At 42.4% G+C, this 26,848-nt stretch overlaps 1 protein-coding gene across 10 annotated transcripts in view; it reads right to left on the minus strand.

Moving 5' to 3' along the window:
* The window catches only part of CUNH1orf21 (chromosome unknown C1orf21 homolog), a 255,177-nt gene that overhangs the window by 154,342 nt on the left and 73,987 nt on the right, over positions 1-26,848 (minus strand). For all 10 annotated transcript variants that reach the window (XR_003427983.1, XM_027083040.1, XM_027083035.1 and 7 more), the window contains exon 2: positions 20,617-20,835. Coding sequence is in view for 9 of the 10 variants with exons in the window: in XM_027083040.1 (XP_026938841.1) it covers positions 20,617-20,710 (94 nt within the window). In the remaining variant the exon portion in view is untranslated. The remainder of the gene's footprint in view (positions 1-20,616; positions 20,836-26,848) is intronic.

Below are 26,848 nucleotides of genomic sequence, written 5' to 3' on the forward strand. Positions count from 1 at the left end.
ACCTTCTATGTCAATTACATGTAAATAAAGCTGGAAATAGTAAAAAAATTAATTAATTAAATTAAATAACTGCTGTAACTTCTAAGCCTTTGAATGACTTAAATCAGACATTTTCAACACATAGAAAAGTATGAAAGGCCCACACCATTCTATACAAACAGGCCAAAGGAGAATTTGGGAGGACAGTTCACACAGAGACACAGAACCGCCACAGTTCCTCAGCACACCTTCTGTACCATATTCTTTCAGCTACCTTTCTAAGATACTGCTTGCACCCAAAGGCCTGAGTTAGGTAAAATCTCGAGAGTTCAAAGATCTTAAAGTATAATGCATGGCCTGGACATGTTCCAAAGTTTTTTACATGGTGTAAAGAGGCTTTTAACCTGATCAAGGCCAGTGGGTGCTAAGGTTCCCCACTGCTCCTGCAGGATCTGGTAGAGGTACACCCAACGTCTGGGTGTACAAAGTATCTGCCAGACCAGAAGGGCAAGGATTGCAAGCTCACCCCTCCTACACCACCACCATGTCAGTTTCCAGAAACAGCCGACATCACCGTTTGAGGAACCTGTTTCCCGTGGATCAAGCCATGTCACCCACTCTTAGGCGTGGGTTTCAAGCCTTGAAATCCTTTGGACCTCCCCTCAACGGGGGAGGGCCTAGAAATGATTCACTTGTCTCCTTCAGGGAGCTCTATGGGTAGACTTGGCCTTGGCCAGGTCTGACAGTCTACTCCCTACATAGCAGCCAGGGTAAGCCATAACATTAAAACCAAAGTCAGAATACATTACTCCCCCACTCCCAAAACCCTCTCCTGGCTTCTATTACACTTAGAATAGAATCCAGAGCCCACATTTGAGCTTGGGGGCAACACACAGTCTAACCCAGCGGTCCCCAACCTTTTTGGCACCAGGGACGGCTTTCGTGGAAGACAATTTTTCCACGGACTGGGGGGGTGGGGGGAGGGGGGTATGGTGCAGGCGGTAATGCCAGCGCAGTGATGGGGGAGCGGCAGATGAAGCTTCGCTCGCTAGCCTGCCACTCACCTCCTGCTGTGAGGCCCGGTACCGGTCTGCTGCCCAGAGGGTGGGGACCCCTGGTCTAACCCCAGGCTGCCTCTCTGAGTTCATCACCCACCACTCTCCCCACCTGAGGGCCTCAGACTCTTCCTGGGAACCACCAGCTGCCCCCTCTCGGGGATTTGGCCCTGGTGTTCCTCTGCCTAAAACACTGTTCCTGCGTGTTCTCCTGGCCTGCTCCTTCCTTCAGGTCTCTGCTCAACAATGTCAACTGCTCAGGCAGACCTTCTCTGATCTATGAATCTAAAATAGCCACCGCGGGGCTTCCCTGGTGCACAGTGGTTAAGAATCCGCCTGCCAATGCAGGGGACACAGGTTCGAGCCCTGGTCCAAGAAGATGTCACATGTCGCGGAGCAACTAAACCTGTGCACCACAACTACTGAGCTTGCGCTCTATAGCCCGTGAGCCACAACTACTGAGCCCACATGCCACAACTACTGAAGTCTGTGTGCCTAGAGCCCGTGCTCCGCAACAAGAGAAGCCACGCAATGAGAAGCTCGCACACTGCAACGAAGAGTAGCCCCTGCTCACCGCAACTGAAGAAAGCCCACATGCAGCAATGAAAACCCAACACAGCCCCCCCCCCAAAAAAAAGCCAGTGTATCACTGTCTCTTGCGTTTGTTATTTTTCTCATTGTGCTCATCCCCACCTGATAGTGTATTATATGTCTTTCTGTTTACTGCCTGGGTCACTACCTAGGATGTGAACAAAATGAGCGCAGTCATTGTCTTTTTACCTGTTACGTCCCCTAGCAAAAGCCAGTTTCTAGCAATTGCTCAATAAATATTTCTTGAATGAATAACTGTGATTTTCAGAGTTTTATCTGAGCTAAAAGCATATTGCTTTTCATTTTAATGCTTGGCAACTGAACAACTGCATTAGAGGAAACAAGGCAAGGAACAAAGGAGGAAAGCCGTGGTCAAAACTCAAGACCTAAACACCTTTTTTTTTTTTTTTTTTTGCGGTGCGCAGGCCTCTCACTGCTGTGGCCTCTCCCGTTGCGGAGCACAGGCTCCAGACGTGCAGGCTCAGCGGCCATGGCTCACGGGCCCAGCCGCTCTGCGGCATGTGGGATCTTCCCAGACCGGGGCACGAACCCGTGTCCCCTGCATCGGCAGGCGGACTCTCAATCATTGCGTCACCAGGGAAGCCCAAGACCTAAACACTTTTAAATAAAGAGACATTTCTGGAGTGAAAGAAGGCAATGGGAAGTAAAAGATTAATGAATAAATATTGTGTTGAACAGCTGACACAATAAAGGCCAAAATGCTGGGTGCAACATTAAACATAAAATCCTATTTCATATATAATTTGATCATTTCTTCTTTGGTTATAGATCAGAATCAACAGTGACATTTACACAGTGAAGCATGGGTGCCTGTAGCTAGAAGGGAATTTAAACGCAATTTAGCTTGGCTTGAATGTGGTTTTCAAAATGGAAATGCAACATAATGTAAATACAGATTTGTACCACTTTGGCTTTGTTTTACAATCTGAAAAAAATTCATTAGTTTCACAGATTGGTATTTTAGCACCATGCTTTTTCACTTCACCCTTAATCTTTTACCTTCAGTTCTTAATAGCCACGCACATAGCTTTTGAAAATATATTTTAAATGAAAATGTAAATATCTACTTACATTATAACTTAAGCATGGACTATTACTTTTAAGGAAGTGAACTGCATATACTTGTCCCTCTCTCCACCAATTTCCTTTCCCAGCAATGGCCCTTTTATCTAAGAAAATTTAATTAATACATTGTAATAACCTATAATAGAAACGAATCTGAAAAATATATATAGGTATAACTGAATCACTTTGCTGTACACATGAAACTAACACAATATTGTAAATCAACTATACTTCAATAAAAACTTTAATTATGCAACCTTTATAAACCAAAGACCATTTTTATTCATTGTTTAAAACTGTATCGTTAATTATATGTTAGTAGAATATTATTTATGCATATATTTAATATAACAGCCACAAGACTATTATCTCTTTGTTATCCTTTAGAATTTGACTTTCTATAAGTTGTGACTTTCTCTTGCTTTTTTAGAGTCTGGCTGGACCAACACAGTATAGCTACGTTAAGTCAACAACAAAATCACACTCTGAAAGTGACCAGGTTAGAGTCATCAACCTGGGAAAAGTCATCAACCTGGGAAATTAAATGTTCCCTTTTGTCTAAATTTTGTTTAAAACTATGTCCTATCATACATTTTATTACCCTTTTCAAAAATAGAACTAACATATCCCACTACTACTTCTAACAAAACTTTACAACAGAAAGTCAGCAATACAAATCTCACACTGACCAGCACCTACTCTTTATCAATTCAAGCATCGCTGCATGAAAGATAAACTAACAACCAGCCAGCCAAGATGGAACCAGGGACAGATAACACCCATATTTCCAGCTTTCTTGCCTTCTACTTGTGGTAATGCTCTGAAGCTACAGAAGATATTGGGGATAATTCTCTCTAAATTTTTAGAAGAAAACAATTATAAAGCAATCAACACTTGGTCAACTTGGGACCATAAAGCTGTTATTTGTTGACCACTACCACCACCATCATTTTTCTTAAAACAAAAACTCATCAAAACAGTATCATAGGCTTCCCTGGTGGCACAGTGGTTGAGAGTCTGCCTGCCGATGCAGGGGACACGGGTTCGTGCCCCGGTCTGGGAAGATCCCACATGCCGCGGAGCGGCTGGGCCCGTGAGCCATGGCTGCTGAGCCTGTGCGTCCAGAGCCTGTGCTCCGCAACGGGAGAGGCCACAACAGTGAGAGGCCCGCGTACCGCAAAAAAAAAACAACAGTATCATATATAGTCTTTCCAGTGGTCCCGTGGCTCGAGAGAAACTGAGACCACAGAGTCCTGTGAACCGTCCACAGTCTGGGAAGCAGGTAAAGTAGAACCTTTGAACATGAGCGCTCAACACTCTCCCACCTAAGTTCACCACTCACTCCCAAAATGTGGAACTGAGGATGACAGAGATCGCCTTGTAGCAGCCAATCTGCAGCAGCACCCAACCACACCCAAGATCTCCAGCCACTGAGTCAAGGACTTCTCTATAAACTGGGCTTCCTGGGCCACAATCATTTGTTTTGTTTGTTTTAATAAAACCTTACGCCGTATGTAGCCCACTGTGTGCTCTAAGGTAGTTACTTCTGCAAAGAATTACTTACAGTAGAAAATGTGAGAAATGAGAGACTGAGAGTCAAGTCACAAAGCATTAAGATGGCTCAATTTCGAATTAGTAATCTGTCAAGCCCCACATGACTTCTCCTCTTTATGCTATGAAATGAACAGCAAGACAAGGCCCATTAGCTAAAAATAAACTTCATAGAGGGAATTATATCATACTTATTTCCTATCTTTCAATTTATTCTCAATCTTATGTGACCAATTGGGTGCAGGGCTGAAGACAGGCAGAATGAAACCGAACTGTTTAGTGTACCAGGAGTTAGGAAAGTGAGCAATTTCTTCAGAGCCCTGGAGTTCAATGTGATGGTTCATGGTGAAGTTGGCACTGAGAAGCATGAGACAGAAGAACTTTGCTATCAGCAATAATTCCTAACGAGGGAAAGTGCTACACGTGTTGATACGTCCAGTGGCAACAGGTATATGAAAATACAGAACTTTCTTAATAAGCCAGCATCTTGACCACATTGCTTTTCATATTTTATAACCTATGCAGGTGGTAACTTTAAGTTAAAAAGGACTTGAAGATAAAATAGCATGGCATAGTGGCTGGAGGTACAGATTTGGGGACCATGCTGATAGGTTCCTATTGGAACCTACCTCATAAGGTATTCTGAGGATTAAACGAATTAATAAATAACAAAATGCTTGAAATAATGTCTGGCACATAAAAAGTACTAAATAAACTCCTTTAAGAAAGTTTTCTAGGTTATTCTTTCTTTCATAAACAGCATATTCATCTTAAACAGTAATGTTCATCATAGTATGTTTTTGAAAATAAAATTTATTTAATTTTTCAAAAAACTTCCTTTAGAAAAGAAGGAGTAGATATTTGGAAATACAACAGAAGTGCAAAGCACCGCCTAGAGATAATCATCACTCACCTTTCCTGGTAAATACCTAGAGGCTTGTTTTCAGTCCATGACATTCTATATATATGAGTTTCATAACCAGTTTTTCCCCATTTAACATCAGAGCATCTTAATACAATGAAACGAACAAACAGAAATACCCGAACAAGGAAATGAAGCAGCAACTATAGTAAACTCTACTGTCTTCCTATCCCAAAGTCTAGAGAGTTTAAGATTAATTATTTGATACACTTAGGTTTTCATTTGGTCCAAGGAACTGCAAAGCCAGACAGAGCCAGACATGCAGATGAGTTCCCAGACTCTAAAACAGAGGTGCCCTTGACCTTACTCTGGCTCAGATGTAAGTTTCCCAGACCCTAGTCAACAGGCGCTGGCTCAGAAGCAGGGTACAATAAGAGGGGGTGTTTTCCTACCAGTACTCAGTGATTGTTTGCCAGCAACAACAAAAAGAAATTCAGTGTGAAGCATGGCGCATCACATCTGTGGAGCCCTGAAGTTCACTGTCATGGGATGATCCATGGCAGTGAAGATGGCACTGAGAGGACTGGGCCAGAGGACTGCCATCAGATTACAGGGTGAGGGCCAGGACCAAAGGGCCCCACATATATCAGGGCTCCAGCAATCAGTGCTTGATGGACAGACAGCCAGGCTGAGAAAGGAAGAGTTAGGTGATCCACGGCTTTGTTCTTCCATTAGATTGAAAGTTCCTGGAACAGAGGAACTGTATCTTGTATATTTTTTAAAATCCCTTTCTATGACTAACAGAATGCCTTCCTTGCTTCCCCTTCATAAAAGCACACATTTGTTCACTTAAGTTCTGAAACCAGACACAGCCGAGTTCCCTAGGTTAACATATTACCTGTGTAAACTTAGGAAAGTTGCTTAACTTCTCACCATCTCCATCCCCTCACCTATAAGTGGGCATAACAGCCCCCGGTAAATAATAGATATCATTAATATCAGTTCATTATTATTGAATAACTTACATAGCGGACATTATATTATGTTAGGTAAGAGCAGTGTATGATTAAATTAAAAGCATTATCTGCAAGGAGCTCAGAGTCATTGATCATGAACTAATAACGATTTACTGAAGAGTGGCTAGATCTTTCTCTAGAAGGGAAATGTCTTTATTTTCCCATCACATTTCACTCTTCTCTCTACCCCAAATGCAGGCCTACATTAATTTTTCCCATTACCCATGGTACCCAAGGATATTCTGTGCCAACAGACACTCAGTGTACCACTTTGTTACATATTTTCAAGTTTCTATTTCTTGCTGAATATTTCCCGTGCATAAATGGTGTCTTTTCTAAAATAAGGTAACTTCTTTGAGGCAGGTCACTTGATTCTGTTTCCTGTGTATCCACCACCCACGAGCACACAGGGCCTGTTTATAAACACTGATTCAAGTGGAGCCATTCTAACCTTGTAACTGGTCTATCAACAGCCACTGAATGAGGATTATTACCTTAGGAATACTGAATTGGATGAAGCAATTTTCCTCACTGTTTAGAATGTGTTATCAGAAACACAATTCAACTGTGACACCGATTTATGATCACAAACTACTCAACTGGAAACATTTCACAGCTGAAAGCTCAGGAAGGCCTGGTGGGTGAATGAATGCTAAACCTACTTCTGCTCTGTCCCATGGGGATGGACCTGCTATTGCTATCTCCTACTCTGTCCCAATCCTCCCCCTCTAAAATCTGGGCAAAGATTCAGGGCTCATGTGCCACAACTTCCTACAACATGCCTCTCAAGGCAGTATAACTTGTCTTTCTTATTTCACCAGATGTGAAGAATTGACACGTGACATATGATACATATAAAATCAACTTTGGAGACATCACCAGTGTGCAATAATAAATAACTGTCATGTTCTGATCCCTGCATGGGACAAATACCACACTATCATACTTTGTCATGGCTGGTTCTATGATGCTTTAATGATAATACAGTCTCAACATGTATGCAAGACCATGTACTGGCATTAGTATTTCAAGGTCTGTAATTATCTAACCTGATGTGAGGCTGATCATTTAAATAGCTTAAGGAATTAGCATCGAATCTCCTACACTATCTGTCCAGTGTTTTCTAAATGCTCGGCCAGGGCTTCCCTGGTGGCACGGTGGTTAAGAATCTGCTTGCCAATGCAGGGGACACGGGTTCAAGCCCTGGACTGGGAAGATCCCACATGCAGCGCAGCAACTAAGCCCGTGCACCACAACTACTGAAGCCCGTGCACCTAGAGCCCGTGCTCCACAACAAGAGAAGCCACTAGAATGAGAAGCCCGCGCACGGCAACGAAGAGTAGCCCCCGCTCGCCGCAACTAGAGAAAGACCACACGCAGCAATGAAGACCCAATGCAGCCAAAAATAAATAAAATAAATAAATTTTTAAAAATAAATAAATGCTCGGCCAATTTCCAGGTAACATAATTATGGTTCCTATACTGTCTGTGTGAGGTTTTTGGTGTTTTGAAAAAAAAATTACAGTGTAAAATTTCCAAATATTAAAATACTTGCCCTAATATGAAATTTTCTAAAGTTATTTCCCCACTGGTTTGGTAAAGCTTCCCAGTCTCCCCTTGACATGCCTGATGCATAATGTACCTCTGAGCCTTTTCACTGTCTCTCAGCCTGAAACTCCTGCCACACCTCTGTTCCTTTGTCTGTTTTTCATCTTTTGAGACTCAGCTGAGGCCTTAATCAACCTCTTTTTTTTGTAACATCTTTACTGGAGTATAATTGCAATCATCCTCTTTATGAGTCTTTTCCTACTCCTAAGATAAGAGACCCTTTTGCATTATCATCATAGGACACTGACATTTTTTGTTGAGATGCCCATCTGTTGCATCATTATCAGTTCCTAAAAGAAAGGGACCAGATTTAATCCATCTTTATAGCCTCAGTGCCTCGCACCCTGTCTAAGCCACATGAGATACTAAGCACTTCGTGGACTGAACGAACTGCTAGGTTTTAAATGAAACCAACAAGCACCACTGATCAGACTCTATTTACCTGGACAAACAAGACTATGTTCAATCCCTGTTGCCCTGGGGCTATTTCCAGTGATAGCACTCTCTCCTGTGGGATAGAGTTCACATTACCCTGAAAGCACAACTGAAGGCCTTCAGAAGATGGGAACATAAAATTATATTTATCAAAATAAATAGCTGTATTAATGATAAATGTTAGCCACAAAAGAGTTAAATCATACAGGAAAATACAAAAAAAGGCATTAAGCATCACCTGAACCTCCACAATAGAGAGCTTGCCATTGTTAACGCTTTGGTAAACAGTCTTCCAAACACTTCTTTTATGAACTTGCACAGAATTTTACATATATTTTAAACATATAAAATTTACAAACAAGATATGCTGTGTAAAACCCTTTACCGACATGTTATAGATCTCTTTCCATCTCAATAAATAGAGTACCTTAATCCTTAATGGCTGCATTCCATATATGTTTCATCAGTGAGAAAGACCCTTGAGCATAGCCGTTTGCATGCTTGTCCAATTATCTCCTTATGATAAATTCCTAGAAGTGGGGCTGCTGGGGCAAAGGCTGCGCTCATTTAAATTTTACATATTATATATTACCATTCGGTGCCCCAGAAAAATTGTTCTGGTTTGACATTCCCAGTTACAGCACAAGACAGATGCCTGTTCCTGCCAATTTGAGTGCTGACAAATGCTTTGCTTTGCTTTGGGTTTTGGTGTGGTTTGTTTGATTGATAAGAAGTTGAATATCTTTCTGTATGTTTATTGGCCTTTTAAATTTTTTCTTTTTCAATTGCCTGGTCACAAATTTCATCCATTTTTCAATTGGAGTTATTAGTTCTTTCCTTATAGATTTTAAGGAAATTTTTAAATAGATTTTAGTCTTTTTATACTAGTCATTTTAACCCTATTTGTGTTACAGATATTACTCTCACTCACTTTGACATTTGTCTTTTAACTCAGTTCATGGCGGGTGGTGTGTTTGTTGCCAGGCAGAGATTTAAAAATTTTATGTAGTCAACTATTTCTTTTAGGGCGTTGGGTTTTGTGGCATTATGAAGACATTTTGCAACCTAAGATTATAAAAACATTCATTTTTTTATAGTACTTTTATGGTTTCATATTTTACAGTTCAACCTTTAGATTCATCTGGAAAACTCTAGTATGAAGGGATGAGTTAGAAATTCAATTTTTAATATTATACTTATGAATATAAGTTCATATAAATTCTATAAAATGATTCATATTTTAAAGAATAAAATAGAGTTGAATATGAATAAAGAATAAAACATCAATTGAAATAGTATCTAATTGGTGCATCTTTTTATTTCAGTTAGCTATGAATGCATTTATCCAATGACAATCTGTGTCTGTTGCCTCTTGGCCTCTCCACAGTGCTTCACAAAGAAATGTCCTTCCTTCTATAAACATCCTCACTGTACATGATAAACCTAAGACTAGGAAAATGCTGATCACACCATATACAAAAATACAACACACACACAAATTAATGTTTGATAAATGAAAATATGTTTGCTAACTTCTATGTTGGTACTATTTTTTAAACCACACTTTTATAGCAATAAGGCATATTATATTCACCACTCTTATTCATATACTTTAGTCTTTTGATTTAAAGACACATACACACTCACATTTTACACAGAACATAAGCTGGTCTAGGTCAAAACAGAGAAAGAACAAATCACAGGGACACAAATATTCTAAAATACAAAAGAAAGAGCTAAGTATTCTGTAGACAATCAATAAACTTTTAAAGTTTGGAGAATGCCACATCTGCAATAGACTGGTTATGCTTTTTCCCCAGCACAGTCAAGGGAAACTAGGGCCAGATGATGATGATGATGATGATAAATGGGCTTGGGATTTTCCTGGTGGTGCAGTGGTTAAGAATCTGCCTGCCAGACTTCCCTGGTGGCGCAGTGGTTAAGAATCTGCCTGCCAATGCAGGGGACATGGGTAAGAGCCCTGGTCCGGGAAGATCCCACATGCCACTGAGCACTGCTCAAGCCCACGTGCCTAAAGCCTATGCTCTGCAACAAGAGAAGCCACTGCAATGAGAAACCCGAGCACGGCAAGGAAGAGTAGCCCCTGCTCGTCGCAACCAGAGAAAGCCCGCTTGCAGCAACGAAGACCCAACGCAGCCAAAAATAAAATAAATTTTAAAAAAATACATTAAAAAAAAAAAAAGAATCTGCCTGCCAATTCAGGGGACTAAGGTTCGAGCCCTGGCCTGGGAAGATCCCACATACTGCGGAGCAACTAAGCCTGTGCGCCACGACTACTGAGCCTGTGCTCTAGAGCCCATGAGCCACAACTACTGAGCCTGCATGCCACAACTACTGAAGCCCGCGTGCCTAGAGCCCATGCTCCACAACAAGAGAAGCCACCACAATGAGAAGCCTGTGCACCACAACGAAGAGTAGCCCCCGCTCACCGCAACTAGAGAAAGCCTGCATGCAGCAACAAAGACCCAATGCATCCAGATATAAATAAATAAATTTATAAAATGCTAAAAATGAATGAATAAATAAATAAATGGGCTTCACTCAGTGCATATCATGTGGCAGGTCCTAATCTAAGGGTTTTCCACTCACTGATACATTGAAGTCCTCTGAAGGCAGTAAGTACTAGTACTGTATTCTGCATACTATATAGATGGGGAAACTGAGGCAAGGAGAACCTTAGTAATTTGTCAAGACTACATGTTAGTGAGTAGCCATTAGTCAGATTCCAGGCCTCTGCATTCACCACGAGTGAACTTCAGGTTCACTGAAAATAGCCCTAACTACCACATTAGTCTTGCAACATCCTCATGTTAAAAAAAAAAAAAAAAAAAAAAAAAGCTGAGGCTGAACTCGGGCAGCCAGTTAACAATTGCTTCGTAAAGACTCTTGAGCAAAAGTGGGTTAGTATTATTTTTTAATTATTTATTTATTATTTTTGGCTGCGTTGGGTCTTTGTTGCTCTGCGTGGGCTTTCTCTAGGTGTCTAGGCATGCGGGCTTCAGTAGTTGTGGCTCGCGGGCTCTAGAGCTCAAGCTCAGTAGTTGTGGTGCACGGGCTTAGTTGCTCCACGGCGTGGGGGATCTTCCCGGACCAGGGCACGAACCTGAGTCCCCTGCATTGGCAGTGGGTTCGGATTTAATGACAAAGACAGATATCTTATTCCTGAGAGTGGAATCACCCTTCTTCAAGAGTCTGCATCCTTAATTCTAGGCACAGTCCCACTTTTTCAGTTAAGTGAACTGGCGGGGCTCTTCAGTTTCCTTTTGTATCAAGTGGGGATTATAACTGCTCGTGAAAAGGCCTTATAAACTGTAAAGTGTGCGTCTGTGCTTTTGATCCCAGCTAACAATTCAGGGGCAAAGGAAACAGCCACATTTAAGGCTCCAGGTGCAGAAGGTAGGTACTGCGCTTCTCTGTAGAGCGCTGGGGCCTAAATGAGGTCTAAGCACCAGACAGGTATGGCCAGGTGTGCACTGCAGGTGGCTGCTACCAGGTAGGTGCTGCTAGGTAAGTGCTACCTGGCAGGTGCTGATGGCAAAACAGGTCCTTTCTGCCACATCAGCCAGGATTCCAGGAAGAGGACATTGTTTTGAATTTCTGAATTCTTTGACGTCATTCAGGAGAAAATAACTCTGAGGAGAAGTGCTATGGGTACAGAAACCCTCCTACCTTCTCTCTTGTGGCTGAGTCACTTTTTTAGAACTTCCCCCAGCAGAGAACAAGCCTTGCCCACAGCTCCAGTCCCCTGTGCCTTCCACTGGATGGTACCAGGCCACCAGGAGGCACCCAGCAGCATCTCTGCTGCCTTCTCCAGGGCCAAATTCAGTCCTATTTTCTGCCTGAGGAAGGGTTCCAGACAGCTACAGAGAAGACCAGGCACCTAGAGGGGCAAGGGAGCAATTGAAGGAAACCCTCAAGACATAAAACTGAAGTGACACCACCGAGGGCCCTGCCAGCACGTCCCTGTCTATGGCATCTGAGAACTCGGACGGTCCCTCCTCTTGCAGTCAGGCTGCCTTGTAGCAATAAGCGACAGACGGGCCTACTTTTCGGCTTACCTCTGTATATAATGTTAAAAGAACACGCTCACGGTACCGTTGGCAAGGGAAGGAAAAATAGCACTTGGATCTTTCTTTCTTTAAATATATAAAGTAGAGTGCATTTCGAGACTTTCTGTCATAGAAAATTTTTCCGAACAGAAATTCAGACTGACTCTACCTCAGCTCGATTAAATCCTGCATCACGTGGCATTCCAGCGCGGTCTGTTCTGAGGTGGCAAGGGGCCAAAGTGAAGAGGCTGGGCCAGGCTACTCCTAGTTACAACTCATGCTCAGCTGCTAATTACACCCGACATCTCTCTAAGTGCTTTCCGTGGTTTGATCCTCCACACAGCTCTGAGTGGTGTATACCATTATTATCGCTATACTGTAGACAAGGAAACTCAGGCACTGACAAGGCTCCTTGTCAAAGACAACACAGGAAGTGGGGAAGCGGGAAGAAACCCAGCTGGTAGGAGGGAACTCACAATCACTGCCTTATGTGCTCACGGTTTGGGCCTGTCTCCTCTTTCCTGTCAAAGTGATAAGCACCTATCAGAATGGCCCAGGAACGATCTAAAAGCAGAAAACGAAACTAAGATACTGTGAGACCTTCTCTGAGTCAGACACTGGCCTAAGCACTTTCCTTTCGGAAGTGTGAGATGGAAACTCAGGGCCAAGGTGGGCTGACTTCTATCATTTCATTAGCCCCATGTGTACTAAAAGCCTGTAAGGCCTTTCTGAGGCTCAGCTCAAGACCTTGTGGAATCTGCAAAGACTAAACCCAGGGCCAGGTTCCTCACTCATCTTGACTTAAATATTTTTCAGCTTTTATGACTGTGACCCAGCTCTATCACACACCCATCAAACACTTCTCTTTTAAGGTTCTTTACCAACTCACTGAAAAAAAAAAAAAAGGACGGGGGGAAGGGGAAGATGTCTTCTTTGACCTTTGGGAAATAACTTCAGAAGTCAAAAGAAGCTTCTGGAGGCCAGCAGGAAAGTTACAGGGGAGGCAGCTAGAGACTACCACTAATTAGCATTGAGAGATGAGCAAGTTAGAGTTTGCTCTACCTCATCTGCCAGGCTGGCTCCCAATCTCTGTCTCGCTCCTGGTCTTGTGCTCCGCATGCACCTCCCACCTGGAGAGCCAAAGCACAAAATGAGGGCTGCTGCCTCAGCTGAACCCCTCTCCTCTTCGATTCAATAATAAGTAAACTCCAAAACTGAAACTTGAAAGGGAAGGAAACTGTCAACACCAACACTACTTTCTAATGACTTAAACTAGCAGTATCCAATAGAAATATAATGTGAGTTATGTAAGTACTTGAAACATTTCCAGCAGCAACATGAAATAAGTAAAAAGAAACCAGGGAAATTAATTTTGATAATAGATTTTATTTAACTCAATATATCCAAGATATTATCCTTTCAACATGCAATCAATAGAAAATTAGTGAGCTATTTTATACTTTTTTAACATAGTAAGTCCTCAAAATCGCGTGTGACATTACAGCACATGTCAATTAGGATTAGCCTTATTTCACATGCTTAATAGTCACAAGTGGCCAGTGGCTACTGTACTGGATGGCAGAGAGTTAAACGTTATGCTCTCTACTACTATCTCACAAACACAAACACAGATTAATTCATCTTTAATTAATCTTCACTTTACACAACCAGAAATTATTACAGGAAGAAACAGTGAATTATTACTTTGCTTCCAACTGCTTTGAATTTTTGTATAAATCTATTTTCTCATTTAATCTTCACCATAACCTGTAAAGTTGGTCCCTATAGTATTCTTTTTCCCTATAGTATTTTAGATGGGTAACAGATTGGCATAACGCCCTCTCTCTCTCTCTCTCTCTCTCTCTCTCTCTCTCTCTCTCTCACACACACACACACACACACCCTGCTATATGTTCTCAATTTATGTAGCCAAGGACCAGATCAGAACTGAAGCCACACAGCAATATAGAGCCCAAGTGAAAGAAAGCTTTACTGCTGCTCTTTTATACACCACCATTCCAGAAGAATTTACTCTAATAATCTAAGCACTTCCACTTAAGGGGACACATACAAACAAGAGGACCGTCTTGGTCCTTAGTCAGTCAAGGCCAGTTCATCATAGAGGAGCTGGCATGGTCAGGCCCCGGCTTCTGGAAGCCTGCGTCCTCTCAAGGTCAAACAGTCCCTTCCTCCAGGGGCTTTTTGCAGCTCATAAGACAAAGGACACACACACACAAATAATGAGATTAAACATATAAGCAAATAAACCAAATACATAAGTATGTAAAAATATACTCTGGGATGGCAGGAAAGAGATTCTTTCTGAAGTTATTAGGAAAGCTTTATGCAAGTTTGGAAAAAGAGCAGGATTTAAAGAGATGAACACAGGAGAAAGGGCCCATGCCAAGCAGAGGTCATGGTGTATTTGACCTGGAGGACACAGGCATACAAAGTGGTCACAGGGTGAGCTGTCCCTCTGGCTGAAGAACAGGGAAACATGAGGGACAGAGTATGAAACAAGGCTGCCAAGGTGGGTAAGAGGGTAAGAGCCATCGTCAGAGGTCTTGAATGTTCACTAAGGATTTAGGATTTTACTGTCTAAGAACTGAGTACAGGAGAATTAACATCGACAAAGGAGTACTTCAGAAAAACTTGCTACCATCTGCAAGGGTGCAAAAAAATTGAGAGTTAAAAACAAAAGCAAAGAAGCAAACAAACAACAAAGAGGACTAATGGAGCATCAGTTCAGAGGACACTGCGTTATTCTGGGTTATGGACTTATAACAACCTAAACTATGCTGGTGGTAGGAAAAGTGATGCTAGGAGAGAGTGAGATTCACAGGTCTGGGAACTGGGAGAGACAAAGGCCTCAAGTTTAAAGCCTCTGCAAGATTAAAGTCTACGTTACTGGAAGAATGATGGCGACCTTCACGCACATAGGGAAGTCAATATAACTGAAGAGTTTCCCCCCTTGGGGATGGGCAGCAGAAGAGATAATGATCTCAGGTTGGATATGAAAATTTCCCTAATAAGGCCTGAATCTGTTCTGTGCACCTACTTTAATAGTCTAAGTGAATGATGGTTGAAAGAAATCCAATAAGCACCTGGCTTTTCTTAGAACTTGCCTTACTAGTTCCTGATAACTTGAGCCTGTTGGTCACTTACTTTATGCAAGCTGGTCTTGGCAATCTGCTCAGTTGTCCTCTGAATGACCTCAGCAGATATGCTGATCACTTTTCACATCTGCCCTAACCACTGAGAGAAGGAAAATTCCAATTTGGAGATGGCGCTTTCTGGCCCGGCTTTTACTTCTGAAAGGGCCACAGAAATGAGACACAACTTTAGATCTGAAACTTTTTATGCTCCTATACTTAAAGTAGAAAGAAAGTCTATAGGTCAACGTCCGTGATAAAGTTCCTTGTCAATGATCTCCTGAAGTCTATGAAATCTAGGAGTCAAGATGCCCATTTGTCAGTTAATCCTCAATGGTGGAATATTCTATAGCAATTCTGTTCCACACATTTTGAGTGGTGGGTCTCTGATACCGAGCAGGGCCCTGTGGGGCTCCTGGGCACAAAGCCTTTCTGTTTCCCCCATTTCTTTGATTACAGGAAGGAGCCTTCGTTCAGCCTCCATGACCTTCCCTGAGTCCCAGTGGGCAGATTCAAACAGTTGTTAATTAGGGAAGGGAGGGGATGCCAGACCAGGGAGAAACAAACAGTCAAGAGAAACAACAGTGCAGCCTTGGGGCAAGGTCCTGGCTCCCCATCAAGGGATACAAACAACATCTTTGAGCTGTTTTGCAAATACTGAAACCCCCTCCAGGTGGGAGAAGTTAACGATGGTAGCTACCCACAAGCATGTAGACCCCAGACAAGTTGGAACCTGAAGGTTGATGACGCTGACTCCTACTTACCTCACCACCAACCCATCAGAAGAATGTCCACAAGCTCATCATGCCCTCTTGGAACCATTACAATAAAACTTCTCACTATCCTCTCCAAGTGGGGACACATAGTTTTCCGAGGCAGGAGCCCGCTGTGTCCCCCTTTGCCTGGCAAAGTAATAAAGCGATCCTTTTCTACTTCACCCAAAAATATGTCTCTGAGGTTCAATTCAGCACCGGTGCAGAGGGAAGCTGAGCTTTTGGCATCATCTCCTAAATAACCAAAATATCACAGAGACCAAAATGCTTCATACAAATGGAAATTACTATTTGTAAAAACACACTGCTTATCAACGCTTCCCAGCATGTCCTTAGAAGCTATGAAATTAAATGAACACTTTTAGGAAAAGGATCGAATGTGTGTGTGTACACACACTCAGAGACATATACTTCAGAGCTATCCCCCAATGTGCCACCTTTCACAGACTTGGTCAACTCTTCAACAACATGTGGTAATAACGTCTTTCAAGCATTAAGCTTTTGACAAGTGAATGAGGCCATTTTATTCGGTGGAAAATAGAGGCGTGATTTAGAAAGCAGAATATAACTGTCCAGGTTGGAATACAATCCAGTCATGAGTTCTCATTGCCTCTGTCAATGGGTGTGGTAACCCATCTCCAAAGACAGCTCCCAGCAGTTCTTCCCCTCCCAAAGGCACAGACTCAACAGATGGAGAGCCTTTGTGCTCCCTTGACTCTGGGTTGGTCTTGTGACTTGCTTTGCTCAACAGAACACGGCACAAATAACATTCTTGTACTTTCAAACCCAGGTCTTAAGAGGCCTGGAAGCTTCTACTTCCTCTCTTGGGAGCTAGCTGCCACATGAAAATTTGACTACCCAGAGGGAGAGAGGTCTGAAGCCATTGTGGTCAGTCGAGCCCAGCTGAGCTCCCAGCTGAATGCAGCTGCATGGCTGAGCCCAGGCAAAAAAAAAAAAAAAAAAAAAAAAAAAAGAACCCGACCCACCCCACCCAAAAAAAAAAAAAAAAAAAAAAAAACAGCAGATGAACCCTAGCCACCCCACAGAATTGGGAAAAATAATAAATCAGTGCTGCTAAGTTTGGAGTCCTTTGCTATGTGATAATAGATCACTGAAACAATGGGTGACAAAAGATATCAAATGGCGAAAAGTGAGCCAGATCTACCATTCATCTGTGACCATCTGTGGTTCTATTGGGATTTTGTAGACTTCTGCTTGCAAACTAATTCAAGTGGAGAAACAGATAGGACCTTCTCTTGTCATATTCAAACTCTAGCATTCAGTAACATCTAGGATACTGGTACTGACGTTCACAATGGATTCTGACAATTCTACTCCCAGAACCCTGTAGGGCTAGGAAAACTCTCCCTGGACTGGTACATGAAGCTCTCTCCCTCCCTGTATTCCTGCTTTATCTAACACAATGCCACAAACCTGCAAATGCTGATGTAAGAGAGAGTAACAAGATGACGAATGCTGGAGTGAATGAAACTTCAGTGTGAGTACCAGGAGGATGAAGAGAAGCTGGCAGAGGCCTTGAGTGCACTTGATGGCATGGAGCCACACAGACAGCAATGACTGGGCAGGCATGGGGTAGACTGAATTATTAGCCCCAATTCTTGACCCTTCTCTACATCCACACCCTTGCCATGAATGTGCTGTGGTCAGAAGGACTTCTCTGCCCCTTGTCTTTGAGCCTGTTCATGTGACTTGATTTGGCTAGTAAAATGTGGGTGCAGGTGACAGCGTGCCAGGTCTAAGCCTAAGCTTAAGAGGCACCATGTGTATCACTTATAATTTTACCCTTTTGCAAAAGAAGAGCATACCCCCCCTTGGCTCACTGGTCCCAGGAGGAAGCTGAGAGAGACATGGAGCAGAGCCAATCCAGCTGACCAAGCAACTCGTGATCAAGAAAGACATGATTATTGCTGAATGCCACTAAGATCTTGAGGCTGTCTATTACCCAGCAAGAGTTGACTAATACAAGACTCCTTTATTAGATGCTAACATTTGCAAACTACACATGGTACTTTAGAACAACAGAACGCCTTCTTAGCTATAAAAGTTGTAACCATATTAGCAAATGAATGGTTAGATGGTCTCATTGACAAGCAAAATATTAATACAATATACTGAATATCACTAAATTTTTGCTCTCACAAATCTAAGGTTACCTTTCTACAGATTGTAATTTGGTATTCCACATTCTCCATAATTTAATAACTCTAACTTAGTTTTGTACCCAATTCCCTCTCACTTATATTTTATATTACATTCGAACTGGATTACTTGTAATTCTTGAATACGAGTCACATCACTTCTAGCCTTTCCTCATCTAGTTCCTTCCTACACCCTTCATCCGACAGGTTTAGATTCTCCAGTCCTTTAGGGCCAGGGTCAGCTGTCACCTCTATAAGAAATCTGCTCTGATCCCACCTTTTAAGGCAGTCTCTCAACCCTCTGACTCTTATCACGATGTGTATGTCTTTTCCTTTTCTGGTATTTGGCTTATTCTGCCTCATAACACTTCTTCATCCTCTTACGAACTCCTAGAAAGCAAGGTTTATCTCTGTATCCTCCATGGCATTTAGCAAAGGGTCTGACACACCGTGTACCGGCCAGTGAATACTTTTTCGCGTTAAGGAATGAGTGACGGATGGGGGGCAGCAGGAAATGACATTGAGAAAGAAATGTGGACTTTGGAGTCTGAGACATCTGATTCTACCACTTAGTAGCTGAGTAACTTTGGACCAGTTAGTCACACTGTGCTCCAGCTTCCAAATCTGTAAAATTAAGATGGTACAGATTTCACAGGATTGTTATGAAAATTCAACATGAAAATGAATGTAAATGCTTCTTGGTGTCTGACATATGGTGAAGGCGCCATAAGTGGTAGCTCTAATTACAAAAATGACAATGACACAGAACCTCACACAGAAGTTAATTTAAACAAATCCCTGATATTAGATTATTTCCTCTTAAAAGTTAAGTGTTTGCGAGTAACAGTAATGACTCTAGTTCCCATTAGCTGTTTTCCCAGAAGGTGTGGTTTCAAAGAGCTGGATTCTACTTCATTAAGATGCTCATATGTCCCTCTTCTCCACAGTTCTTGTTTCTATTGGTAGTGACCACTAGAAGCAAATTTGTTCCAGGCAACAAATACATCTCCTTAAAACAAACCAAAATGAAATCTTCCTCCGTCCATATACATGAGTCCACTTGTAACAGAGCATTACCCCTTCCACATTGTTCCCAATTCTTCCCCAGGGGACTGAAACAACCAATGCAATGGATCAAAAGCTAGAGATTGAAACGCAATAGAATTCCTTGACAGAGACTGAATAGTGCAACTTGAGTTGTTGACATGTAAACATCATTGCAATGAGGTTCTTTACTGAATAAGAGATGTAAAGGTGCTTTTATGAATAAAAGTACCATGAAAATGTCAAGTCTTGGGTATTATTGTTAAAGTAATTCAGCAAAAACTGCTTCATCTGCCTGGACTAACTGGAATTTTGTACAAACCCATAGCCACCCTGCATCAGGGTAATCATTGATCTTCCAAAGGACAAACTCAAGATTAGGCAAACTCAAAAGGCTGTAAGTAGCCAGGCATGGAACGTCAGTGAGTGAACTGGGCCTGATGTGCGTTCACGGGGAGGGCTCAGCCGTTTACTGGAGGCCATACTCGGACTGAACTGGCAACTGCTACCCCGTTCCACCAACTGTTGCCTAAGGAAATGGAAAATCAGTGTTGTCAGACCTTCTCAAGAAATTTGGGGTTTTGTGTGAAACATCCTGATTTTTAAAGGCCGCCTTGCTTTTTTATTTTAAAATTCTCTGGGGGCCAAAGAAAATATATTTGTAAACCAGATGTGGCCATGGGTTGGTAGTTTGTGACCTCTGCACTAGATAGTCTCAAGTCACTATGAATCATCACAGGATGGTTAAAAGACGATTTCTAAGTTCACTGTAATTGTGTTTTTGAAACCGAGAATTTCTAATTCACAGAAAGAGTAATTCCTTATAAACTTATAATAAACTCCAAAAAACATGTCATTCCCTCCATTATAAATCCTTGCCCGCTTTTGTACCTCCATGTGCTCAGTCCTACAGTTCTGGACCAGGACACCCTGTGGCCACTGTCCCGTGCACCTGTTTATGTCCTACTAGTTCTTCAAAGCTTGATTTAAATGTGAGCTCTGCATAAAACCTCCATGATCCTCCTCAAAGTCTTCTAGGTATAAATTATGATGAAAACTGTCCAATGTAAAAGATCTGCCTTGATTTTTATCATCTCTCATCAGCCCTCTACCCACAACCCCCATCACCCCTGCACCCCACCCCGCCCCCCGGCAAACAGAACACAGGAACACTGCAATTGTTCACATGAAAGGCCTGGATGGAGGGGCCAAGGATGAAACTCAACTGCACTTACCACCAAACACGTCTCCATTCTGGTAGTTCTTCCCTTTCTGGGCTTCCTCTTCATTTTGAACAGTGGCAACATGCTTCGCAGAGGCACAGCCCATAGTCTCATTCGGTCAGCTTCAGCCGGGCTGAACTGCAAAGCATCTCTACAGACACGGGGACATTTTCTTCTCTTTAGACACAAGGAAAATCCACCTTCTTGCTGAGTCGGTCAAAACGTGCGCACCTGCAAGAAGAGAGCGCCAGATCAGAATGTGGGACACGAAGCCAGTGTCTCAGTCTCCGTGGTGATTCCCGCCCGACCCCGCTGGACTGGGGTGCGACCAGGCGCCGAAGAAGGAAATGCAGCACGGGTCACTCTCATCTGACCCCCACTTGAAAAGCAAGGTCAGAAGGCCTGTGCCCTGCACAACACGTGGCTGGACTTTTTTTTTTTTTTAATCTTTATTGGAACATAATTGCTTTACAATGTTGTGTTAGTTTCTGCTGTATGACAAAGTGAATCAGCTATATGTATACGTATATCCCCTCCCTCTTGCGTCTCCCTCCCACCCTCCCTATCCCACCCCTCTAGGTGGTCACAAAGCACCGAACTGATCTCCCTGTGCTATGCGGCTGCTTCCCATTACCTATCGATTTTACATTCGGTAGTGTATATATGCCCATGCCACTCTCTCACTTTGTCCCAGCTTAACCTTCCCCCTCCCGGTGTCCTCAAGTCCATTCTCTATGTTGGCATCTTTATTCCTGTCCTGCCCCTAAGTTCATTAGCACCGTTTTTTTTAGATTCCATATATGTGCGTTAGCATACGGTATTTGTTTTTCTCTTTCTGACTTACTTCACTGTATGACAGACTCTAGGTCCATCCACCTCATTACAATAACTCAATCTTGTTCATTTTTATGGCTGAGTAATATTCCATCGTATGTATGTGCCACATCTTCTTTATCCATTCATCTGTCAATGGACATTTAGTTTGCTTCCATGTCCTGGCTATTGTAAATAGTGTTGAAATGAAGATTGTGGTACATCTTTTTTTTTTTTTTTTACTTGTTTTTTTTATATACATTTATTTTATTTTTGGCTGCGTTGGGTCTTCATTGCTGTGCACGGGCTTTCTCTAGTTGTAGCGAGTGGGGGCTACTCTTCGTTGCAGTGTGCAGACTTGTCATCGTGGTGGCTTCTCTTGTTGCAGAGCACGGGTTCTAGGCGTGCAGGCTTCAGTAGTTGTGGCACGCGGGCTCAGTAGTTGTGGCTCGCAGGCTCTAGAGTGCAGGCTCAGTAGTTGTGGTGCCTGGGCTTGCTTGCTCCACGGCATGTGGGATCTTCCCAGACCAGGGCTCGAACCTATGTCCCCTGCATTGGCAGGCGGATTCTTAACCACTGTGCCACCAGGGAAGCCCCATCTATCTTTTTGAATTATGGTTTTCTCAGGGTATATGCCCAGCAGTGGGACTGTTGGGTCATATGGTAGTTCTATTTTTAGTTTTTTAAGAAACCTCCATACTGTTCTCCATAGTGGCTGTATCAGTTTACATTCCCACCAACAGTGCAGGAGGGTTCCCTTTTCTCCACACCCTCTCCAGCATTTACTGTTTGCAGATTTTTTGATGATGGCCATTCTGACCGGTTTGAGGTGATATCTCATTGTAGTCTTGCTTTGCATTTCTCTAATGATTAGTGATGTTGAGCATCTTTTCATGTGTTTTTTGGCAATCTGTATGTCTACTTTGGAGAAATGTCTATTTAGGTCTTCTGCCCATTTTTGGATTGAGTTGTTTGTTTTTTTGATATTGAGCTGCATGAGCTGCTTGTATATTTTGGAGATTAATCCTTTGTCAGTTGCTTCATTTGCAAATATTTTCTCCCATTCTGAGGGTTGTCTTTCCATCTTGTTTATGGTTTCCTTTGCTGTGCAAAAGATTTTGTTTCATTAGGTCCCATTTGTTTATTTTTGATTTTATTTCCATTCCTCTAGGAGGTGGGTCAAAAAGGATCTTGCTGTGATTTATGTCTTAGAGTGTTCTGTGGTTGGACTTTTTTTTTTAACATCTTTATTGGAGTATAATTGCTTTACAATGGTGTGTTAGTTTCTGCTTTATAACAAAGTGAATCAGCTATACATATACATATATCCCCATATCTCCTCCCTCTTGCATCTCCCTCCGACCCTCCCTATCCCACCCCTCTAGGTGGTCACAAAGCACCGAGCTGATCTCCCTGTGCTATGCAGCTGCTTCCCACTAGCTATCTATTTTACGTTTGGTAGTGTATATATGTCCATGCCACTCTCTCACTTTGTCCCAGCTTCCCCTTCCCCTTCCCCATGTCCTCAAGTCCATTTTCTATGTCTGCATCTTTATTCCTGTCCTGCCCCTAGGTTCTTCATGACCTTTTTTTTTTTTCTTAGATTCCATATATATGTGTTAGCATACAGTATTTGTTTTTCTCTTGCTCATTTACTTCACTCTGTATGACAGACTCTAGGTGTGGCTGGACTTTTTGAGGAGCTAAAAAATTTCTATTTATTTATTCAAATAAATATTTGAGCACTCCTACTTGCCACACACAAACTTAATGGGCTATATAGGTTTGCTAATGTTCCGGAATCTCAAAAAGCTTCAGAGGGAGGAAAGGACATTGATGAGATCCATCGAGTTCCAGAGGCTGGGAGAAGTCCTCCAACCTCCTCATCCTGTCCTGCACACAGGCCAGCTCTTCCTAGCTCCTCAGATTTTGCCAGGAGGAGGTGGGTTGGAACATGGGCTAGCATTTCCAGTGGGTTCCATAAATGATTCAATACTTTTATTTTACTTGAGGCGATACTGTTTGGGAAGGAAGGAGATGGGGGAAAGGACTTGAATGTACTTTTTGTCAATTTTCTGCTTAGTTAGCTGAATGCTTTAAGGACTGAGCAGATGTAGGAATATGACGGGAAGAAAATGAGGTGCTCGTCCACCTCTTTCAGAGCCTTTATGCCTCTGTTTGACCTCTACTAAAGGCTGCAAGCGCATTTATGGATAAGCCACAAAGGAGATAATCCCCTAGTTAACTGGAGTGAATTTACCTTCCCCTGCCCCACTCAAGGTCACCATCCAAATTCTCAAGGTGTGTCATGCTCAGGTTGCTCATTTTTATTTATTTTTTCATCATCCTTATCAAGCCGTTCCAGTCTTGTAGATGTTCACTTTGAAACATCTACCGATGCCTTCACCTCCATCCGTCCCACTGTAACACAGGCCCTTACCCCTCACATCAGCACCCATACTCCACTACTCTCCTCTCCGCTTTAGGAACAACTGACGTTTCTCAGTGTCAAGAACAGTGCTACCCAAAGGCAGCTGCAAGTTTTCTCTTCCAACAAAATTGGTTCCCCTAAGCCCTCCTTCCTAGAGCATTGACATCTATGGACATAGAAATTCTATCATTTAAACCACCTAATCTCAGCAAAGGGAAATTTTCAAATTAGCCCAATACTAAAAGATAATTCTAAATCAATCTAATAAATGAACTTAGATAACACAGGTAATGATCTTACATCAAGCCAAGCAAATACAAATTTCAACATCAACTCAATGGCTATAATACTAACCACGTCTTTGTATAGTTCTCCAGACTAGTTTCTATCACTGGTTATATAAAATCATTAACAGAAAGTATAGGGTTAGTTGGTAATGTTTTACAAACAAGGATGATTTTTTTCCTAGTTAATGCTTATCAGTTTCTCAACACTATTAGGTAACCTCATGTTAACACATTTTCCCCTTTTTAAAGCTATATGGAAAACACACACACAACTCTTCTGATGATAGTTAGCAGCAATGTCATTAAAGCTACAGTATTGCCACTGATGGTCTACTCATATTCGTCTATAGAGCTCCCAGGCCAGATGGGGGAGATGTGCTGACTTTTTTTTTTAACCTACACAATACAGTGTATTAAGTGCCACGATAAATGATTCACAGGAATCTATGGCAATGTAGAATTCAAGGAAGCAGATTAAATGATGACTGGGAAAAGGCAGGAATTAAAAGAAGTGATATTCTGTAGGGTCTTAACGTTTGGTAGAAACTTGCCAGGCTGAAAGGACAGTACCATCATCCAGATGTGAAGAACTGCCCGAGCTAAGACACTGGAACTTGGAAGTGCGTGGCGGATGTGTGTGTGTGTGTGTGTGTGTGTGTGTGTGTGTGTGCGCACGTGTGTGTTCAGAGGGGTCAAGGTCGGGGCGGGGCAGGGAAGAGGACTGCACTGCTGATGCTTGTGAAGGCCCTGGAGGAGGCCTTGCTAACTTTATCCAACTTTAAAGATAAACTATAAAACCTCCTACGATGTAGGAAGTCCGTTTGATCCAAATTTGAGCACACTTTGAGAGACATTAAATTAGTAGTGCTGATATCCACTCTGTCGACCTACTACAGTTTTTAAAGAAACAGCGCTGAAATATGAGACAAGAAGGATAGGAGACAGGAATCAGTTCTAAAGGCAGAAGGGAGAAAACTCCTCTGAAAGCAGGTGGCTGCTAAGGGTTGTTGCTGCTGCCGCTTGGCCCATCTCCCTCGTTCCCTTTCAGCATCACCACGTAAGGTGACAGGTGTGGGCTCCCAGAATGAATTCCTTACTTTTCAAAAAGGAATGTGGGAAAACCACCTCACACGTACATAGTACACCGCAGAGCAACCCGAAGTGAGAGGGGAACCCTCGCCTCCCCTCCCAGTCTGTTGCCGCCTCTTCAGAATAAACAAAGTAAAAACAGGAAGGAGAGTGGGAAACCCTAGCAAAATCCAGAAGGACAGTAGAAATCCAGAGACAGTTTACAACCCTCCTCTCTGGGCGTCCTCTTCCTTTGCTGTTCCTCATTCCTATTTCACGCTGACAGCCTCACCATCTACCCAAGAAGTTAATGTAAGAATCTAAGACGTGAATTACTCTTTGCTATTCCCGAAAAGCACTGTGCGCTGTTTCTTCTGTTCTAGAAGTTCTGTTTGTAGCAACAAATCTTACTTGAATAAAAAAAAAGTTTAAATCACATGAAAATCAAACTCACTGCAGCAGGCAAACAAAAATAAAACATAAAAAACCTTTTCAAAGGACTTCTCTATTATTCAGGCATGGAAGTGAGAGGCATGTTAATAAGCAGATTAGACGCGATTCTAATTAGACACATCCAATTCAAGTGATGACTTGAGAAGTCTTCATTTAATTATATTTTTTAAAAAGCACTATCACTCGGGGCTTCCCTGGTGGCGCAGTGGTTGAGAGTCCGCCTGCCGATGCAGGGGACACGGGTTCGTGCCCCCGTCCGGGAAGATCCCACATGCCGCGGAGCGGCTGGGCCCGTCAGCCATGGCCACTGAGCCTGCATGTCCGGAGCCTGTGCTCCGCGACGGGAGAGGCCACAACAGTGAGAGGCCCACATACCGCAAAAAAAAAAAAAAAAAAAAAAAAAGCACTATCACTCAATGTGAGTTCTCTCCAAATCACAATTAGGTACGGGTTTTGTTTTTGAAACACACACATTATGTATTTTATAGCAGTAAGTTAATTTTAAGAGTGAGGTTTTCAAGTTTTACAACCTTGACAGAAATATATTTTAATATTTTGCCCATTTCGAAGGAGATAATTATGAAGTTATCTGAGAGGCAGAGGATCTCCAACACTCAAAATTAACCATTGGTCACTGGGGAAAGTTTTTTACTATGTCATTTGGATTCTGCACATAAACAATTGTCCATCCATTCATTCATTTAATCAACAGATATTTATTGAAAACTACTAAACCGACAGACACGGTTTTGGCAGACACTGGGTATATAAACAGGACAAGATACAGTGTCCTCCCCAACCATCCCCATAGAATATGAACACTCAGAGAAAGGTGATCGTGAGAAAGACCAGTTTCACAACAATGTGGTACAGCAACTGCCAGATAAATATAGGATGACAGGGTAGTTCACCCCACAGGCACCTGATTCAGCCTCGAGATTGGGAATGTCAAGAAAGGTTGAGTTTGAGTCCCGAACATAGCTGAATAAACATCATTAAAACACTTCTGAACTGCATCTCTTTTATAGCCTGATGTAATGTCAAGGTTTCATTTCTACTGAAAATTCTCTTAATTAACCTCAATCTAACCGAGACCTCAAATTGAGGAGACCTTCAGAAATGTAGTTACTGCCACCATCATCTGCTCAAGCAAGTTTCCCTTCAGTTTCTACTATCCTTCACATAAATTCGA

Source organism: Aethalodelphis obliquidens, unplaced genomic scaffold (assembly GCF_003676395.1).
Source record: "Aethalodelphis obliquidens isolate GAN/ISIS:26980383/991018 unplaced genomic scaffold, ASM367639v1 scaffold48, whole genome shotgun sequence".
In the NCBI taxonomy this organism is placed as follows: Eukaryota; Metazoa; Chordata; class Mammalia; order Artiodactyla; family Delphinidae; genus Aethalodelphis; species Aethalodelphis obliquidens.